Genomic DNA, 20,751 nt, shown 5'->3' on the forward strand with positions numbered 1-20,751 from the left:
TTTATGACCAGTTTTGGTATTGCCCTTAGCACTATAAACACCACATACTATTTCAAGATCACTGAATTGTCACGTTCCTCCTGTTTAGGCCTTTTGTTTACAGGGGGGGGCAAGATAAAACAGCCAAGGCTTACCAATGAAGTTTAGTTGTGAGGTTGAACTGTACCTTCAAACAACATATATCATGCTCAATAAACCAATGTGTCAGCAGTTTCATCATTTTAAGCAGAGAGAAGCTTTTCTATTGATTAGAAGTTAATTAGTAATGCGGGTTAATAGCCCAAATAATATTAGGGTCTGAGTAATGGCCAAAAGATATTTGTATAATCTTCCATGCTAGTAAACTACGAACATTCTGTACCTGTCCTGGATACCATTACAATAGGGAAGATACCCTAAGTGAATTGCTGAATTTAAGGAGATACAAAAGTGTCAAAGACTTTCAAATGTTACCCCATACTTGACTGATGAATGATAAGCTTGGCTGGAGTTTTCAATTTTGAAGGCAGCGTGGAACTCTGGTAGAGTTTGACTCTTGTCAAACTCCATGTTGGACCAGACCTTCCATGATCTCCTTTTCCATCCCCCACGCTAGCATCTTTCCTCACTGTTTGTTCCTGTATTATTTAGTGTATTTTTAAACTACCTCAAATGAATTTACATTTTATTAAGTTTCACTAGGAAACCTACCTTTTCTACAATGCTATTGTGTAGTGGCATGATTGTATTGTCTTTAAGTGAAACACCTACAAAGGCTCATTTTCCTTTCCCTTTTCAGTATAACAAATTCAAGTGCAGGATTTTAAATGAAAAGGTGGATACTCCAACTACCACAGTGTACAGGTAAAGTAAACCATGTCTGTTAGAATAACTTCACTAAATGTAGTTAATAATAATGCATAATATTAATTTGAGTTTCTATTTTAGGTGTGGACCTCTGATCGATCTGTGTAGAGGCCCTCATGTACGACATACTGGAAAGATAAAGGCATTCAAAATTCATAAGGTATTGTATGACCAAATTAGCTTTGAAAACAATTGTTTACCTAAAGTCATCCTCCTCAGAAAATTGGTAATGAAAAGTGTATAATCTTACTCTATTTCAAGACATTGTGGTCACTTTTAAAGTTTGTCAATTATTTAGGCTTTTAAAAAAATGTATCCTGCTATGCAATAATCAATTTACAAAATTAATTTCATCACCTGGAGTCAGCTCTGATATCCCTGATTCTTGGAAAATACGTTTTTGGTAAGTAATTATGCTCTCTCTTGGATGAGCCGTATGCAGCACTCTTAAGAAGATATGGCTTGCACACGGTTACTGGTGGGATGCTCACACTGAATTGAAATATTTGCAGAATTAACCAGTGTATACAATTGTAGCGAAACAGGAATCAGTTGGGAAGTCCTGGATAAATAAGGAAATTAATAGCTTTGATATTGTTAAAATTATACCTTTCTAGGTTGTTGTAGTTAAATCTGTAATATCCATGTGAAACTAATGAAAATACATTGATTGAAGGAAGTATACAGTCAGCTAAAAGTGTGGTCTAACTTTCGTAGCGGTGTTAATACTAGAAGCAACTTTATATCTCTTTTTTCAGAGTAATGGCCTATAATATTAATCCTGAGTGTAAATGTGAGCTGTGGCTGAGCTAATACAGAGTCGATCTAGTCCAGAGAAGTAAAGCGGTTTCTGTAACAGCAAGGCCTTCCTCCAAGAAAAGTGCATCAGATATATTAACAGCAACAAAAAACGGACATTACCGTTACGGAATAAACAAGAAAACTATTTCTAACCACTTTAGTTACAAAATAAAAACAAATAATGGCTACAGTTACACAGAAGTAAAGTAATTCATGACTTAAAAAAAAAAAAGAAAGGATGCTTTTTTTATTACATTCAGACTTTGGAAGTGAGAATTATTTTTATTTTTTTATTTTTATTTTTTTAAGTGGTTTTTCACTATACAAAAATATAAAGAGATGTGACATATAACGAAAAGGCAGTTATACGGGCGAGCAAGTTGGGTTACATGGTTTGCATTTGTGTCTGCCCAGCATTTCCTCAATAGCCCTTAAAACATTTAACATTAAGAAGTGAGAATTTAAATAACTCATTGTTCTGAGTGTGATTCTCAAAAACGTCCTCAATGAGGCTTCACTGCTTTTGTTTTCGTTGGAAATGGCTTTTAAACAGAACAGTGTTTAGGAATAGGTTTTAAAACTGAGCTTCACTTACTTGCAAAGCAAATGTTCGGGTATTAAAATTATGACATGAGTAAGTGCTGTATTGTCATGACTGAAGCTTCTGTGGTGCTTCAAAATCACCAGATTCCCAAGGAATGCTCTTTGGACACTAGGCCATGAGTTGTTGTGAAACAAATCATTTTCTCAGGCTCAGGAAAGATGTTTCACAGGTGGCAGACTTGTTGTAGACGGACCTGGACCTCCTTAGTTCTGGTGGGGCCTGCAAGAGCTATGTTTGATTTCCCTCAGTGCAGCATTTCCAGTTCTAGAGCATTCCACTGGCCTCCTACTAGGCAGATCAGACTTTCATAGCATATGGCTATCCGCATTCTGTGTTCTTCTTTTCCACTCAGCAAATTGAAGCAGTTTAAGGTGATTCAATTGTAATTGGTGTATCTTTTAAACAATCAAGTTATAATTCCTGCAATTTTCCTTCTATCTTTTAAAGCCGGTATTAAAAGGGCAGTGTTGTTCTTATTCCAATACCTTATTGCAAATGTGTTTTTCTTACCCAACCCCTAATCCATGGTCCTTTTGTTTTCTGCTCTATAGAATTCCTCCACATATTGGGAAGGCAAATCTGATATGGAAACCCTCCAAAGAATTTATGGAATCTCATTTCCTGACCCAAAAATGCTGAAAGAATGGGAAAAATTTCAGGAGGAAGCGAAAAACAGAGATCATAGAAAGATTGGAAGAGTAAGTGAAAAATAAACTTCTTGCTTGAAACATGCATTTGCATACAGTCTTTCCATTCCCATAGAAACATAGTATAAAATTATATAAAAGAATTCCATTCTGCATCACTCCATTAGCCATTATATTCCTCTATTCTTACGTCCATTTTCTTACTAAACAAGACCTTTTTTGTCCACGATACTGAAACATGCCTTTTTATATTGTTCTTCCTTCACTTAAAAGGTTGCCCCTTTCCCAGCACAGGTTTTGCAAGGGAATAATGTCCCATTAAATCCTTTCATAACCTCACTCTTAAATATTATGCACTCTGTTTGCTAAAATAAGAAAATATGGTTGACAGTGAAGATTTTAGAAGTCTCTAGTGACCTCTGCTAGAGAAAGCTAAACCTATGGGTGTATCAACTTTTGATCTCTTATTCCATCCTGACAATAGTAGGTCCAAATAGTACCATTCACTTTTAGACTTGATTGAGATTTTATAGAAGTATTTCTTTTAAAGATTACATCAATGAGTTTGTATCTGAAAGCTACAGTGAATTATGATTTATGTATTTCAGGACCAAGAACTCTTCTTTTTTCATGAACTTAGCCCTGGAAGTTGTTTCTTCTTGCCAAAAGGTGCATACATATATAACCAGCTTATTGGATTTATTCGGGTATGTAATGACTTTTCTATTTTTTCACTCATATAAGTAATATGGAGAACATCACTTATGAATGATGATTTTAGTGATACCTTTCATGTGTTTCTCAGATCCTGACTAATCTTCAAATGCACTTGTTATCGTAGACATCTTGTTTGACTGTTATTTTGAGAATTTAGTACTGAAATAAAGCCATATGTAGATGTGAAAACCTGTCTGTCACTGTTATTCTATGCACCTTTAGTATCATGCTCCGTACGCTTCTTTTCATTCAGAACAAATGCCCACTGCTCAGCATATGTATGAACTTTTATCTCCAAAGTTATGTATAGTATTTGTGTGGGTGTGGGCGAATGTAAGACTATGAATCTAATTTTACTGCATTGTTATTAAAACTGTGATATCTGTTCCAGAGTGAGTACAGGAAGCGAGGTTTCCAAGAGGTTGTCACACCAAATGTCTACAACAGCAAACTCTGGCAGACCTCCGGCCATTGGCAGCATTATAGTGAAAACATGTTCTCTTTCGAGGTGGAGAAAGAGATATTTGCTTTAAAACCAATGAACTGCCCAGGACATTGGTAAGTACTTTAAAGTATGCCAATTTCTACTAGCAGTTCACACCTTGATATAATATTGGCATAAAGTATATATGAAGTTTACTTTATTGACTGTTCTTGGAAAAATTTGTTTTATTTAATATCATGGGTATGTTTCAAGAGTATAAAATGGATATGACAAACTACTTAGAAATATTTTATATAATGTAACTCATACATAACATTACCCACGCACTTGATCCTGATGTTTCATCACTCTTAGGTAGGAGTTACTGACAAAATGTTACCATAGTTAAGTTGCCTTTGGGGCTCTAAGTATCTGATTCAAAATACAAATGTTCCTTGCTTTGGCCCTCATCAAGGACCATCAATATTGCTGTCTACTAGAGTCCTGTTCACGTTTTCCACATTGGCAAGTTTCAAACAGGAGTATCGCAAACTGCTCACTGCAGCACTAACTATTTGCTGGAAAGCAAGAATGTTTGGTCCATTGAAGGGGAGTCCTAAGATGGGGTTAACCTTCATCAAAGAATCTTTGCTGGTATTAATAAACCGTGAATATCACCATTCATTTACAAAATACTTGATACTGTTTTTCAAAGAGAGAACTATTGGTTAAAAACACATATTGCGTTGTTTTAACATTGGCCATCTAAATGCACTTAATGCCTCTTTATTTAAATAGAATTAAAAGGAAAATTGACTTGAATAACATTGTGTAATTCTTCAACAAAAAATCAGAAGTGCAAGAAATGTGTCTAAACAGGCACAAGGCACACTAACTTGGAATTGGACACTGGCTATTCAAGGCAGTAAGCTGATCTATTATCACTGACTACATGACAGTGATAGCCTGCCTCTGTTTATGTTTAAGCTGTGTAGTGAGTTTTTCAGATACTTAATGTTTGACTATTTAAACTGTTATTCTACAGAAATGTTGTCTTTGATTTGTTCGGTTTGTCTCCATCTTTATATTAAAGGTATATTTTATGCCAGTAGCGTTTATATTAAATTCTTTTTTTTAAGCCTAAGAGTTTCTTTCCTTCTCTTGTTTGTACAGCCTCCAAGAGGCTTTTTAAAAATGGTTCCTATTGTGGCGAGCCGGTTAGTCAGTCAGGGAATTTTAAAAATTCCTTTTTGGTAACTCGAGAGAGGTGCAGGGAACTTGTACTTAGCCTTTGCTGTGCTCTTATGTGTTTCACAGGATTTTCATGATCCAATACATATCTAAACAGCAAATGGGTCCGAGATACACACCGCAGCCCTGATGTACTCTGGATTTTCTTAGGGGTTGTGAATCATTTTGCTTAGATTGGCCATAGTTGAGGCCAATGCCAGGTACTCAACAGTAATGTGCGATTCTCCATCAATGTAAATCTAAGATCTCTTTGTGAAACTATTGACTTTCTAAAGATATTTCTTTATTATTATTTAAATAGATTTAGAAAGAAAACAGAGGCTTTGACCTAGGACATATAACATTTTTACCCAAGTTAACCTCTGATTTCAATAGGACTAAACGAGTAGAAACGCTTTGATCACAGGGATCCTTTTTATATTTTTTAAAAAGGAAGGTTAGGGCCTGGCAAAAGTTTTTTTTTGCCAGGTCGATATGGCAGTTTAAAACTGCAGACACAAGCTCGAATACCAGGCTGAGACATGTTTAAAGTGCTACTTGAGTGGATGGCGCAACCAGTGCTGCTAGCCCACTAGTAGCATTTAATCTACGGACCCTGGGTACATGTAGTGCCACTTTACTAGGGACTTCTGAGTAAATTAAATATGCCAATTTGGTATAGGCCAATGTTGCCATGTTTAGAGGAGAGAGAACAAACACTTCAGCACTGGTTAGCACTGGTAAAGTGCACAGAGTTCTAAGGCCAACAAAATCAAATTCAGCAAAAAATAGGAGGAGGAAGGCAAAAAGTATTGGGATGACCCTGACCCAAGTCCAATACCAGAGTACTAAAAAAGATCTGGAGCAACTGGGCCAAAGTCATCCCTGTGGATCTGGATTGGGCCAGGAAAGAGTGGTACCCAAAACTTCTGAACATGTGCATCTGTCATCCAATCAGGCTTCCTCTTCGGGAGGACCTCGGTGTGTGGAGATTTAGTGGATGCAGTTGACTGCGTTTGATCAGCTGCCCGAGGTTGTGGTTGTCTTTGCGACCAAGTACCATTTTTAAAGTTCATTTATGCCTGGTGCTGAGACAAATTTGTGCCATTGTGCGGCATCTACAAGACTGACGCTTTACAAGCAAAGCTGTTTGAATTTTTTTGTTTGTTTTATATTTGTCCTAATGGGCACTATAAAAAGTTATTTGTTGACCCTGACGTCATTTTGTACAATTGCCAAACCTGTTTCAGTGACCTGTCGTGATGAGATTTATTAACGTTTGACACATATTTTCTCCAAAACCATTTCTGATACCACAGTGGGACCTTAACTTGGTTTTGACATTTCTCAGGCGTATGCCTATCGAGCGTATGTAAAGCTGCTCGATGCGTCTCTGGGCTTTAAAGACCCTTGTACTCATTGCAGTTACATCAGCTCATTGCATGAGTGAATTTTCGGCTCTGGGTGCAACTGCTCATACCACGTTTTCCCAGACAAATTGATGCTGAGAATTCTAGTAACCTATTTACCAAAGGTCATGACTCCCTTTCACGTTGGGCAATGTATTACCTAACCCTCCCTTACTACTCGAAAGAGTAGGGGAGGCTCCATCAGCTGGACCCCAAAGAGCTGTAAGCTTTTACATTGCTCGTACTCGGGGCTACCTTGTGGACAATTACATTTTTGTGGGGTTCTCCAGAGCAAAAAAAGAGAAGGCAGTGTAGACCAGAACGCCTTTGAGGTGGCTAGTCCTGTGCTTTAAGATCTGCAATACACTAACCAAGAAGCAGCCTCCGGAAGGACTGCAAGCCCATTCCATCAGGGCTAAGATGTCTACATTCCGTTGACTCTTGGAGGGCCAGTTCTTGACATCTGCCAGGCTGCGACGTGGGCATCAGTGCACACCTTCACGGCCAGGTCTGGCAGCGAAGGACATTTTGCCTGTTCAGTTTTCTAAGATGTTTTGGTCTGGTACTGTTTGGTATCCATTCTGAGCTAATATACATCTTTAGTTAGAAGCATCCATCATAAGAGCTAGTTACTTAAGTTTGGTAATGATTTTTATGGTGGATATTCTATGTAACTGCAGACTCCTCACTTACCTCCCACCTTTCCATTCTGGAGTGACCTCTTTTTAACATCTAGAAAGGTTCCAAGTTATGAATTAGCACAATAGCACCAATAATGTTTTATGCTGTGCGTCTGAGAGCACAGGAGGGGAAAAGACAAACTTACGTCTGCATGCAGGGTCAATGCTTATATGCGGCCAGGGCACAAGTCCTAAATAAAGAAGTGGGGGGACGCTCACAGACAGGAAGTGACGTCACGACCGGAAGTGATGTCACGAAAGGCAAAAACCTAGAAGTGGGGGGACGCTCAAATACGTGTAGTGACGTCACGAAAAGGAAAAAACCTGTTAAAATAGGTATGTGTTTAATAGTTGGTGTAGCGCTTTTGCGCAGGGGGGACGGCGTCCATCCATTGGTTGAAGATCTCGGCGTCTATTGGGTACCCTGGCAACGGCGAACCTGGTAGGTGAAGGGGCGTGGTGTCCTGCGGCAGTCCGAGAAACTTCCGATTTCAAAATGGTGGACGGCGTCCACCCTGGAAAACCCTCGAAAATAAGTGGGGGGATGCCGTCCACCCGCGTGGTACCCCGACTCGTGCCCTCTGCTTCATCACTTCGAGAGCACTGTGGAGCCAGCACAGAGTTGCACAGTGCCCTCTTCTGGTGTGCAGGAGCATTGCTGGGGAAAGGTTTCTAGATCCAGTCTGGCGCCTTTTTTCCAAGGTGAGGAATCTGCCGCTAGAGTATCCACCAGAAAGAGCATTACTGAAGGCATGTAATTTGTTTGTTTGATTTGCTGGCAGTTTTTGTAAAGAACTAAATCATGTCTGCTGTTTGTCCCTCGTACCCACCCACATGCTCTTTATTACTTTGCTATTTTACTCCCTACTTTTTGAAGTTTATGTATTCGGAGTGCTGATGCCTGCTGCTCAGTATTGAGGTACCTGTAGGTTGCACTGAAAAAAAATTGCTGAAAAGTTGCTATAATTGATGATTTAATGGGGAAATTGTAAGTGTGCACATGTTCACAGCTGTTGTTTTAAGGTCAATATTCAGGTACAGGCCCAAAGAAAATATATTTTCTTTTTTGTGCTCAATTACTTAATAGGCGTAAAGTCCACGTTTCTATCGCAGAATGCTAAAAGCTGCTTTCAAAGTGCGACTTGTTTGGAACGCGTTGAAAGTTATTTATTGTGAAATTGCAATGTCGCAACCGTATTTTCTTTGATTGCGAATGATGGATGTTGCTAAGTTATACATGCTTTAAAAAATGTAATACTTTTCTTGGAAAGTAATTAAGTATGAATGTTATTCGATATAAAAATGCATTTTGTTTCTGCTCGTCTACTAAAAGTGCAATATTACAGTTGAGTTTTGAACTTCTTGTTTCTTTTCCTTTTGTTCAGTCTTATGTTTGACCACCGACCAAGATCCTGGCGCGAGCTGCCTTTGCGACTGGCAGATTTTGGAGTACTTCACCGAAATGAGTTATCAGGTGCACTAACAGGACTCACCAGAGTACGGCGCTTCCAGCAGGATGATGCGCACATATTCTGCACCATGGAACAGGTATATCTTGGAAGCACATGCATACAGGATTATAGTCATTGCAGATCTGTAACACACCCCTCTGTTGTGTATAAACGTACATAAGTCCATGACTGAATCTTATGTTTTTCCTCTATGCCTAAAGCAATATCACTTACCTTTAGGTGGGTATTATATGTTTTACATGCATGCACAAAACGTAACCATCCAATAGAATGCATTCCAAGCGTATGGAAGATATTTGAGCTAGAACAGTTTACTTGAAATTATTGTAGAACATTTTGGAAAGTTCAGGTCAGAGGACTTGCACGTCGCGCTATTCACAGCCTGCTTGTGTCTGCTTCCCAAATACCCCCCCAAACATCTTCCTGACTGCCTTCTTTTCTCTTCGTTTGGTGCATTGTTCACAGCGTTTACTGTCGGTGCCGTTAACTATTCAGGTGCTTGGCTCACACCTTTGTTTTGTAGCTTTTTGCTGGTGGTTTGAGTGGCGTTGTATTAGCTTTAGTTCCAGAAGTATACAGCTTGTGAGAAAAAGGTTATATCATGAGGCTAATCTACACAGGTCCTGTTTGACAGACTCTCCAGATGTTAGGAAGCAGTAATCCTTTTTATATGTATGTATCCCCAGTGGGAGCTGACAAGGACGTGAGGGTGATTAGGTGGATGGGACAATAAAAACGAATGAATTATAGTCACTTACCTGCGAGCGGGACATCCTCCTCAGTGGTCTTCTCTCCTAGAGGCAGGCTGACTCCAAACTCCCAAGCCAATCCTGGTGCTGCTTACATCCTGAGAACAGCACTAGGAGTGGTGGGGGCAGCCTCGATCTGCCTCACACGAGTACTAGAGGCTTTTACTTTCACTAACCCTTATGTCTACGCTTGGTAAGAGAAGTTTAAAATGTGCATGTCTCGCTGGCCGTCGCAGGATGGCCGGACAAAGAGACGTGCACATTTTAAACTTGTGTACAAATGAAGGTATTGGATCCTACCACTGACCAGCCTGGATCTCAACAATTGATAAACAGAACAGGGTGGCTGATCAGGATTACTTTAAGACAATTCAAGATCCACACAGCCAAAACGTGCTGCGTAGCCAAAGGTTATATTCCAAACAAATTTATTGTCATTTGAGATCAATTTGCATTAATTAATCAAAAACATGGCATCAAAGGAACTTCCTATCAAAACAGTCAGTTCAAAAACATACAGTTATATATACAATATATACAAATATACAAACATTTAAGGTGAATACTCAAGATTTGGCGACACCAACAACAAACTTGAAAACAAATTACATAGCAAAATAATTACAACATGAACAGCCTTTGCACGAAAGGCACCATTTACAAGTGGAAAAAACCAGTCCTATAACTAAACAACCAGTGGACAGGCGGATCTGAAGATGGAATGGGTTAGCCTGCCTGTCTCACAGCACCTGTGATAGAGTATTTTTAGATTGACAGCAAGGGCCCACGAAAGTGGTATTAGTTAGTCCCTAGCTGCACCCTTCTTTCTTGACACAGGCTGGGGGTCAACGCGTTTCGAACCGTGGTGAGTATAGGTTCTCCTCAGGACAGGGACTGGATAGGAGTTTATCTTATCAGCCAGCACAAGGGCTGCACAGGGAAAAGTGGACTGAGCGTCAGGTAAGTATTCTGTATGCAAGCGCAAAGGTGTCTGGATGCAGGGCGCCCGCAACGCGGTGCACGATTGATTGGGGGACGAATCACATGGTGGTTTTCTTGTTTAAGTGGGCTGCACCCAAATTGCACTCTTAGGGGAACGGCCGGTCCGCGGAGAGTCCTTTCCTTATCGTGCCTGGTTTCCAGGCACGATAAGGAAAGGACTTCTTTTCTTGGGCGCTCCACGGTACGCGGCTGCTTGATTCCCGCTCCGCCTCCCGGATCTCTCCGCGGACCAGCCGTTCCCCTAAGAGTGCAATTTGGGTGCAGCCCACTTAAACAAGAAAACCACCATGTGATTCGTCCCCCAATCAATCGCGCACCGCGTTGCGGGCGCCCTGCTTCCAGACACCTTTGCGCTTGCATACAGAATACTTACCTGACGCTCAGTCCACTTTTCCCTGTGCAGCCCTTGTGCTGGCTGATAAGATAAACTCCTATCCAGTCCCTGTCCTGAGGAGAACCTATACTCACCACGGTTCGAAACGCGTTGACCCCCAGCCTGTGTCAAGAAAGAAGGGTGCAGCTAGGGACTAACTAATACCACTTTCGTGGGCCCTTGCAATCTAAAAATACTCTATCACAGGTGCTGTGAGACAGGCAGGCTCACCCATTCCATCTTCAGATCCGCCTGTCCACTGGTTGTTTAGTCATAGGACTGGTTTTTTCCACTTGTAAATGGTGCCTTTCGTGCAAAGGCTGTTCATGTTGTAATTATTTTGCTATGTAATTTGTTTTCAAGTTTGTTGTTGGTGTCGCCAAATCTTGAGTATTCACTTTAAATGTTTGTATATATTGTATATATAACTGTATGTTTTTGAACTGACTGTTTTGATAGGAAGTTCCTTTGATGCCATGTTTTTGATTAATTAATGCAAATTGATCTCAAATGACAATAAATTTGTTTGGAATATAACCTTTGGCTACGCAGCACGTTTTGGCTGTGTGGATCTTGAATTGTCTTAAAGTAATCCTGATCAGCCACCCTGTTCTGTTTATCAACATTTTAAACTTGAGCACACAGCTCCCTGCTTCCACTTAGCAGCGATGGCCCCGCCCCGACACTCATTTTGAGACATGTTTGCTACCGAAAAATAAAATGGCAATAAATTACGTTTATTACCATTTTATTCGTGAGCTCTGGCCTGGGGCTTTTCTTTTTGGGATGATACTCTTTCACTCAAACGGAGTAGCTGTCCCTGTTTATCCCGAATTGTTTTGTTTGTAATTTATCACATTCTTGGAAATTGTCCATTCGATTAGGATGGGGCTATGTAGTATCTTGATAGCTTCCTCTAGTTTAAACGGCATTTCATTTGATTTGGTCGAATTTCAAAAGTGCTGTAGCCTTTTTGCTCCATTAGTAAATGATATATTACGTGATAATATGAGAGTTTTGTTAAAACTGTAGCAAGGTTTTAGTCAAGTCTTTGTAATGGTGTTTGCCATTACAAAACGAAGGAACATTTAAACTTAAAGGCATGTATTCCCTATTAATTGTAGGATATCTTCATTACGCGTTATGCTGCTCTAACTGAAACTCTAGCTACCTTGGCAATAGGTTGTGACAGGCCAATTGATGGCTGCAATATGATTTAAGTGTACATAATGTGGGCCGAAACTGCAAGAAATTGCATGGTTTGGAGGGAATTTGTAGGTCTGCTTAAGTAAACCTTGCTAGTCTTGTAATCATCATCCAAGATTTTTCCAGGGAAGATTAACAATTATAACATCTTGGTTATTTTTCTTACAGATTGAGGAGGAGATCATGAGCTGTTTGCAGTTTCTACGTGCTGTTTACGATGTCTTTGGATTTTCATTCAAGCTGAACCTCTCGACTCGTCCAGAAAAGTTCCTGGGAGACATTGATGTGTGGAATCGAGCAGAGAAGGTAACTGCAGCCATTTAGTGCTAAACAAAATCCACAAAGCAGAAGTGGCATGCCCTTTTTTGGGGCCATTTGGTGTAGTGTGTGTTGCCATGTGTACCAAGTCCTGGGTACACATCTTCAGCTGGGGAAATTGTAATTCACTTGTGAAAAATCTCCGTTTGCCTACATTCGGGTGCCGAGGCTGGGTAACCGCGTGGTGTGTTAGTACCATGTCATCATTTAAAATACATGTACAATATTCCATTGTGGAAATTGTTCCTTTCGTTGCTGTAGAGTTCTGGGCTGCAGCACCAGTCTCTTATTATTGCAATTCACAATGTATATCTCTCAAATCCAGGTAGTAAGAATAAAGTAGAAGGCCTGCTTTTAAATAGTACAGCAGCAGTTAACGTCTACAAGAGGGGGTGTTAGCTGCTGATAGTAGCCCTCCATTACTCAATATTATGCGCCCAGTCAGAGGCGAGGGCATATATCCGAGAATGGCCATTCGCGGCTGTTGTTGACTTCATGTGGGCAGTAATACTTCTAGCTTTGCTGGCCACATTGATGGGGACATTGGTATCACTTGTCACCCAACATTGAAACAGGCCTCTTGCTTTTTTATTGTTATACATCACTTCTAGGGTTAAGGCTTGTTGGGCAACTCGAGTGTGTACCCATTTGAAAGGTTGGTGGGCCTCTACTCTGATCGGTGCTTTCTCTGCCACTGCATCACAGACAGTGAACCTAGAAAGTGGGCGGTGAGTTGTAGCTTGTGCCAGCATTCTAATCTTCTGATGGGCTCAGCCAATCTCAGCATTCCATCTAGGGGGAGAAAGGTTATTGAATAAATACTCCCATTGTATGTTGACAGCAGCCTTGTATGTGACTTTAACTATCTTACTTTTTTAGCAACTTGAAAACAGCCTGAATGAATTTGGTGAGAAGTGGGAGTTAAATCCTGGTGATGGCGCCTTTTATGGACCCAAGGTTAGTAAACGAGATTCAATCAATTATTTCTCTTATATCTATTGCACTTGTCTGGGCCTTGGCCACACAAAGGCATTTGGGCTCGCATTCAAAACCAGATCTTGACCTCAAATTATAATCTAGCCGCTCTTGGACTCCTCTTTCTTTACAAGCTAAAGGTAATGCCTCTGAACAGTAATCTACGCTGGCATTGAGACCACTCAAAATAAACATTTGAATTGGCCACTTAAGTTTCAGATTAGCTTCAGCCTTCATGGCCCTTCCACCACCCTATATCAATCGAAAGACGACCGCAAGGGAACATAATTAAATAAATAAATAATATCCCCTTTTTGTAATCTGTCGAAATCCCCCCCCCTCCCCCTCCCCCGACGCCTCCCCCCCCACCCCCCCACCGGCCCACAGCCCACCACTCTTACATGCACGGGCCGTGGCTGGGATATAATACAGTAAAGAGCCCAGCGGAAGTGACGCGGTGATATTGGGACAGGGGTATGGAGGAGATAACCGAAGGTAACAGTCTGAGGATAGGAGACTGAAAGACCGCCAGGCGACAGTGGTCGGTGCCTGAATTCAAGCATGTAATTGAAGTAAGATGCGGAAAACAGAAGTATCCAGGACTTTTTTTAAGAGTAGGTGACAGTCTGCACTTCTGGGGCATTCGCCAGTGCCACGCATGTGCGGCGGCGGCGGTATACTTGCAAACCCTCCTGATTTAGGCAGAAGATTCACACTTTTGTAAGCTTCACATAAACCAATGTTGCCTTTTGTCAGCGTAAAGCTTCCTCTACCCATAGTGCTTTAAAAGAAAAAAAAAGTGATATTTAAATTGTTACAACGCCTCCTCAGGGGTAGTAAAAGCTATATGAATGCTATTTATTTTGTGCAAATACTGGGAACGATCAACACATCTGACTTCTTAAAGTGCATGCATATCTCCTAAACAGAGCCTGAACAAAGTGAAAAGCTGCCTCTCTTAAGTATGTGTGAAGTTCTAACAAGGTGAGAGCCTTTGTTTCCCCTCTGCTGCATTTACATCAGGTGTGAGGCTCCCGACTGCTGCCAGCCAGGAGACTCGAGCAAAATGAGGCCGGATGACCCCTCAGATTCGACCTTTGTTATGGAATCAGCAGGAGTCAGAAATTAGAGAGCCCCATCCTATCCCTGCCTGCATGTTGTTGCGGATCGAAAGCAGAGAACTGTGTGCTGGCACTGTTGAAAGTGTCCCTGTGTTTGGAAAATACACCGGGACAAATGCAGATTCTTTTTCAGTGGGGGCCCAACTTCTTGTCAGGGTGGATGGCGTACACCCTGTGAAAAAAGTGGGTGGACGCCATCCTCCCGCGTGAATCCCCGACTCATGCCCTGCCTGTGTCTGTCTAGTGAGACCATTTAAAGGAGCTTGGCGCTAGGGTAAACAAACATAGCACCCAAAGCAAGTGTTTTTATTATCTTTTTCTAGTGCCCTGGCCTTCTAGCTTCAGAAGTATTTGAAGTAGTTTGCCAAGGGGGCTTAGTGCAAAAGTCTTGTGTTGGACCTGGATGGGGCTGTTCACTGAGGTGTATCACGCCAACACACCTGCTAGTGCACAGCTTACACTGCTGTATCTGTATCACAGCAACACACCTGCTACTGCACAGCTAACACTATTGTATCTGTATCATGCCAACCACCTTCTAGTGCGCAGCTTAGACTGCTATAGCTGTAACATGCCAATGCACCTGCTAGTGCGCAGCCTACACTGCTGTATCTGTATCATGCCAGCACACCTGCTAGTGCACAGCTGACACTGCTATATCTGTATCACTCCAGGACACCTGCTAGTGCACAGCTAACACTGCTGTATTTGTATCACGCCAACACACCTGCTAGTGCACAGCTAACACTATTTTAGCAGCATCGTGCCAAAGCACCTTCTAGTGCACAGCTTACACTACAATATCTGTAACACCCCAATGCACCTGCTAGAGCGCAGCCTACACTGCTATATTTGAATCACACCAACACACCTGCTATTGCGCAGCTTACACTGCTATATTCGTATCACGCCAGCTCACCTACTAGTGCGCAGCTTACACTGCTAGTGCACAGCTTAGACTGCTGTATCTGTATCACGCCAACACACCTGCTAGTGCACAGCTTACAGTGCTGTATCTGTATCACGCCAACACACCTGCTAGTGCACAGCTTACAGTGCTGTATCTGTATCACGCCAACACACCTTCTAGTGCAGTTTACACAGCTATATGTGTATCACGCTAACATACCTGCCAGTGCACAGCTAACACTATTTTATCTGTATCTTGCCAAAGCACCTTCATGTGATTAGCTTACACTGCTATAGCTGTAACATGCCATAAACCTACTAGTGCGCAGCCTTAAATGCTGTATCTGTATCACGCCAATGCACCTGCTAGTGCACAGCTTACATTGCTGTATCTGTACCAATCCAATACAGCTGCTAGTGCTCAGCTTACACTGCTGTATCTGTAACATGCGAGTGCACCTGCTAGCGCACAGATTACACTGCTATATCTGTATCACGCCAACACACCTGCTAGTGCGCAGATTACACATCTGTATCACACCAATGCACCTGCTAGTGTACAGCTTGCTCTGCTGTAGCTGTATCACGCCAATGCACCCGCTAGTGCACAGCTTACACTGCTGTATCTTTATTTCGCCAACCCACCTGCTAGTGTGCAGCTTAGACTGCTGTATCTTTCACGTCAACACACCTGCTAGTGCACAGCTGACACTGCCACATCCGTATCACACCAACGCAACTGCTAGTGCACAGCTTACACTGCTCTATCTGTATCACTTCAACACACCTGCTAGTGCGCAGATTACACAGCTATATCTGTATCATGCCAAAGCACCTGCTAGTGCACAGCTTACACTGCTATGTCTGCATCACGCCAACACACCTGCTAGTGCACAGCTGACACAGCTGTATCTGTATCACGCCAACACACCTGCTAGTGCGCAGCTTATACTGCTGTATCTGTATCACGTCAATGCACCTGCTAGTGCGCAGCTTACACTGCTGTATCTGTATCACGCCAAAAAGCCTGCTAGTGTTCAGCTTATACTGCTGTATCTGTATCATGCCAGCAGATCTGCTAGTGCAAAGCGTACACTGCTGTATCTGTATCACGCCAATGCACCCTCTAGTGTGTAGCTCAGACTGCTGTATCTATCACGGCAACACACCTGCTAGTGCACTGCTTACACAACTGTATCTGTATCACACCAAGGCACCCTCTAGTGTGCAGCTTAGACTGCTGTATCTATCACACCAACACACCTGCTAGTGCACAGCTAACACAGCTGTATCTATATCATGCCAACACACTTGCTAGTGCGCAGTTTACACTGCCATATCTGTATCACAACAACACACCTGCTAGTGTGCAACTTAGACTGCTGTATCTATCACGCCAACGCACCCTCTCGTGCGCAGCTTGGATTGCTGTATGTATCACACCAACACGCCTGTTGGTGCACAGCTTACACTGCTGTATCTTTATCACGCCATCACACCTACTAGAGCGCAGCTTACACTGCTCTATCTGTATCACTGCATCACACCTGCTAGAGCACAGCTTAGACTGCTATGTCTGTATCACGCCAACACACCTGCTAGTGCGCAGCTTACTCTGCTGTATCACGCTAAAGCACCCGCTAATACACTGCTTACACTCAGTGGTCGAAGTGGGCGGGATCGTCAAGGCACAGAGTGCCCCTACTTCTTTAATTCCAATGATTCCATTCCCCTACTTTTTTTTTTTGAGAATGCGTACGCAAGAAATCACCATCCTATAAATAAAGCTTTGTGTTCCTGGCGTTCGAGGACAGGCGGCAGAGAAGTAACAGGACTCTGTCTTTTCCTTCTTGCCCAGAGAAGAAAAAAACAGTGTCCACTTCAGCTGCCCCCCCCCCACACTCTTTTCCTTCTTCCCTCTCTTTCTGTCTAGCAGTTCTGATCTAACTGAAAACCGTGACTTCAAGACGGGGTTCTCACTCTCTTTCCTCTCCTTTCTTGTATTTGCTCCTCAAAGTGCAGCATCTGAAATAAAAGGTTAAAAATATGAAAAATTACTAAATAAAGTAAGACAGAGTGGTAGCAAACTGGCCAGATTGATTGTATTCACACCCAAACACATTAGCGCCACTTTTATAGAGTTTGCCAGTGAAGCTCTATTTTTGTTTTCTTGTCTTTGATTTTCCTGGGCTTGCAACTAGTGCACCAATCCTGGAGGTACTGTAATGCGTGGATTAGAAAACAAAATGTGTACTGCAGCTCTGTGTCCAGGGATGTGGTCTTTTTCCCATACTGCGTATGTTTTGTACGGATATAAGCAAAGGACATTGAAATAGGTCCATTCAGGGCCCTGTAGTCATGTCCTTAACTTTTCAGGCAAAAGCACTGACTGATTTCTCAATAGTGAGTGTAAAAGCGTTAAGGTAACCATGCTGTCCCTGCTTACGTTTCACATGGTTTTCTAAATTTTGCATTCCCTATGAGTGTTTGCTTTTTCCAGGATGTTGTTACTTTTTTTGGTAGACCGCATATTACTCTTGTCTAGTGCTTCATTTAAATTGAGCCGCATCCAGGTGTTTATAGTCTGCAGCAATTGGGTTGTAGTCGAAGGCAGTGTGAGTTTTTCTCAGTGGGCCAATATGGTGTTCGGTGGGGGAGAGGATGTGGCACTATGGCCTGAGCTGCTGAATTTGGAACTGGGGATCCAGGTTCAGACTCAATAACCAGTCCACCAGACCACTCTCCTGAGAGCACAATCCCATGCTAGACCTTAGAAGGCTTTCTTTGCAAGACCTTAGAAGCCCTGGTGCCTTAACACCAAGCAGTGACAAGTGTGGGTTAACCTTCAAGGTTTGTCCACCACAATCCATACTTAAGTACACCTCCAGTCTTGACGGCAGGCCTATGAAGCAGCACAGCCTAGAACAACAGTGACTCTGTCACTGTGGTCACCGGACCCTTGAGAAGGGCTAGCTCTAGGGTAGTGCAACCGGTGTGACCGCACCAGGTGCTGACGTTGGGTGGAGGCATTATGTTTGCAAGTTTATTAAGGTTTTAAAAGTGCTTGCTGGCTCCTTCCTGGCCTCCAGCAATTTTCGGCAACAATAAAAATGTCATGATGACTCTGGTGTTTAATGTTCTTCCCAGAGAGAGATCAGTTTGTCTAGTGGAAGTTTTGATTCATGGAAAGGTAGCTCAGAGGGTTAATGTGCCTGCTGCAAAGAACATGCACCATGCAGATCACAAAGGGCGCATAATGTAAATAGGTCAGTGGGCTACTGCTTTTGTCAGAGAGATCCTTTTGTTACTTGCAGTTTATAAGTTAAAATCCTAACATAGAACAGTGAGCTATTAACTTTAATCTAAGAGCTGCATACAAACTGCAAGGTATAAATTAGAGCATTATGTTTTTCCCCTAGTCTTTGATTATCCTAATATTGCAAAAAGTGTTCTTTTGCACATAAATCAATTCTGATTATTAAAGAGAACCCCCAACCAAGGTATTACGTTTTAAATTCTAAGTTTGTGTTTCTTCAGACCAATTACTATTGAACTATACGGCCTATTAGTATGGTTGTCATGTGACTCCTACACCTTGTAGTCCTTAGTCTTATGTAATATTTTCTATACAGTGATTTGCACACACATTGATTGTCTCTGAGTAATGTATGTGATGTAAAGTGCTCTGACACCCTACACTGGTATGAGTAGAGCTGTAAATCAAATTAAATGCATGAGAGAGAGTGTGATTATGGAGACTTGAGGGGCACTGTTAAAGGGTGGTAGTGAGGGAATCCATGGCAGGGGTGATCATTGAGGGGCAATAACAAACAATGCACAGGGCACCACCAGTGCTAAGGCCGGCCTTGCCCTTGAGGCCAGTCTGCCTCACCCATAGGTACCTCCATTGGTCTTGTTTCAGAAGTAGTAGCTGCAACTAACCAGGGATTGGCAATGCAGGATTTACACGCAGACCAAACTAAGTTCGCAAACTGCACAGTCTCTCTGCTTCATTCACAAGCACTTTTAACATGTGATGCTTGCTGTGGGGCCACTGGAATTAATTATGCAGCAAAGGAGGACAAAATTATGCCGCATTGTTGACAAAATTATGCATTAAAAAAAGGCTGCAGCGTAATGCAGTATAGTTTCTGATATTTTATTATTTTGACATGTGTGCACATGCTAATAGTCTCTGGAAAGATTTTGCCTTATTAGTACCAGTGTAACATACAAATGCAACAGTGAGAAAGGTGATCAGTCCACCTTTGCAATAAGTCAGCCACTTCGCAGCAAAACAAGTCACATTTTTTATTAACTTTTTATACGTTTGAGCTATAAACAATTTATTAGTTTAAATGGTCAGATCATGCAGCAGATCTTGCATTATGAGGCAAATATGGCAGAGCCATAATTATATAGAAAACATTTGCAAACTAGGATATTCTGCCATTCATGTTTGAACTGCTGTTGTGGAAAAAGGGAGAAGTGCTGATGACAAACTCCATGGCTCGGCGACAAATGGCTTGTGCTTCCACATTTTATAGTATTTGGGACATTCTGTGATTAGAAACATATCCCATTTTGTGAATGTGTTTTAATGTCAATAGCTCATTATGATCTTAAATATTCATGTGTATCCTTTGGTTGATTAAACTGGGCAGTGAAATGCCAAACAAATACTAAAAATTGGGAAGTTTGCGTATTCTGGCCACATCTCTGGCTCAGCCCACTGATCCAATCTGTGGGTTATTCCTGCCCTCTTATTCTCCGCCCACAGTTACGCTACTCCCCCCCCCCCACTTTGACCATTGCTTACCCTGCTGTATCTGTATCACAGCAACACACCTGCTAGTGGTCAGCTTACACTGCTGCAACCGTATCACGCCAGCACACCTGCTAGTGCACAGCTTAGACTGCTATGTCTGTATCACGCCAACGCACCTGCTAGGGCACAGCTTACACTGCTAGGTTTGTATCATGTCAACACAGCTGCTAATGGACAGCTTACACATCTGTATCTGTATCACGCCAACATACCTACTAGAGCGCAGCTTACTCTGCTGTATCTCGGCAACACACCTGCTAGTGCACGGCTTAGACTGCTATGTCTGTATCACCCCAACACACCTGTTAGTGCACAGCTTAGACTGCTATGTCTGTATCACCCCAACACACCTGCTAGTGCACAGCTTACACTACCGTATCTGTATCACCCCAACACACCGGCTAGTGCACAGCTGACACTGCCTTATCTGCATCATGTCA

The 20,751-nt window shown here is 42.0% G+C and overlaps 1 protein-coding gene across 1 annotated transcript in view; it reads left to right on the forward strand.

The window, feature by feature from the left end:
- The window catches only part of TARS1 (threonyl-tRNA synthetase 1), a 174,481-nt gene that overhangs the window by 79,313 nt on the left and 74,417 nt on the right, over positions 1–20,751 (forward strand). Inside the window, exons 7-14 of the mRNA XM_078674916.1 lie at positions 779–843; positions 928–1,006; positions 2,803–2,949; positions 3,507–3,605; positions 4,007–4,173; positions 8,744–8,906; positions 12,329–12,466; positions 13,358–13,435. Coding sequence (XP_078531042.1) covers positions 779–843; positions 928–1,006; positions 2,803–2,949; positions 3,507–3,605; positions 4,007–4,173; positions 8,744–8,906; positions 12,329–12,466; positions 13,358–13,435 — 936 coding nt within the window. The remainder of the gene's footprint in view (positions 1–778; positions 844–927; positions 1,007–2,802; positions 2,950–3,506; positions 3,606–4,006; positions 4,174–8,743; positions 8,907–12,328; positions 12,467–13,357; positions 13,436–20,751) is intronic.

Source organism: Lissotriton helveticus, chromosome 2_1 (assembly GCF_964261635.1).
Source record: "Lissotriton helveticus chromosome 2_1, aLisHel1.1, whole genome shotgun sequence".
Lineage (NCBI taxonomy): Eukaryota > Metazoa > Chordata > Amphibia > Caudata > Salamandridae > Lissotriton > Lissotriton helveticus.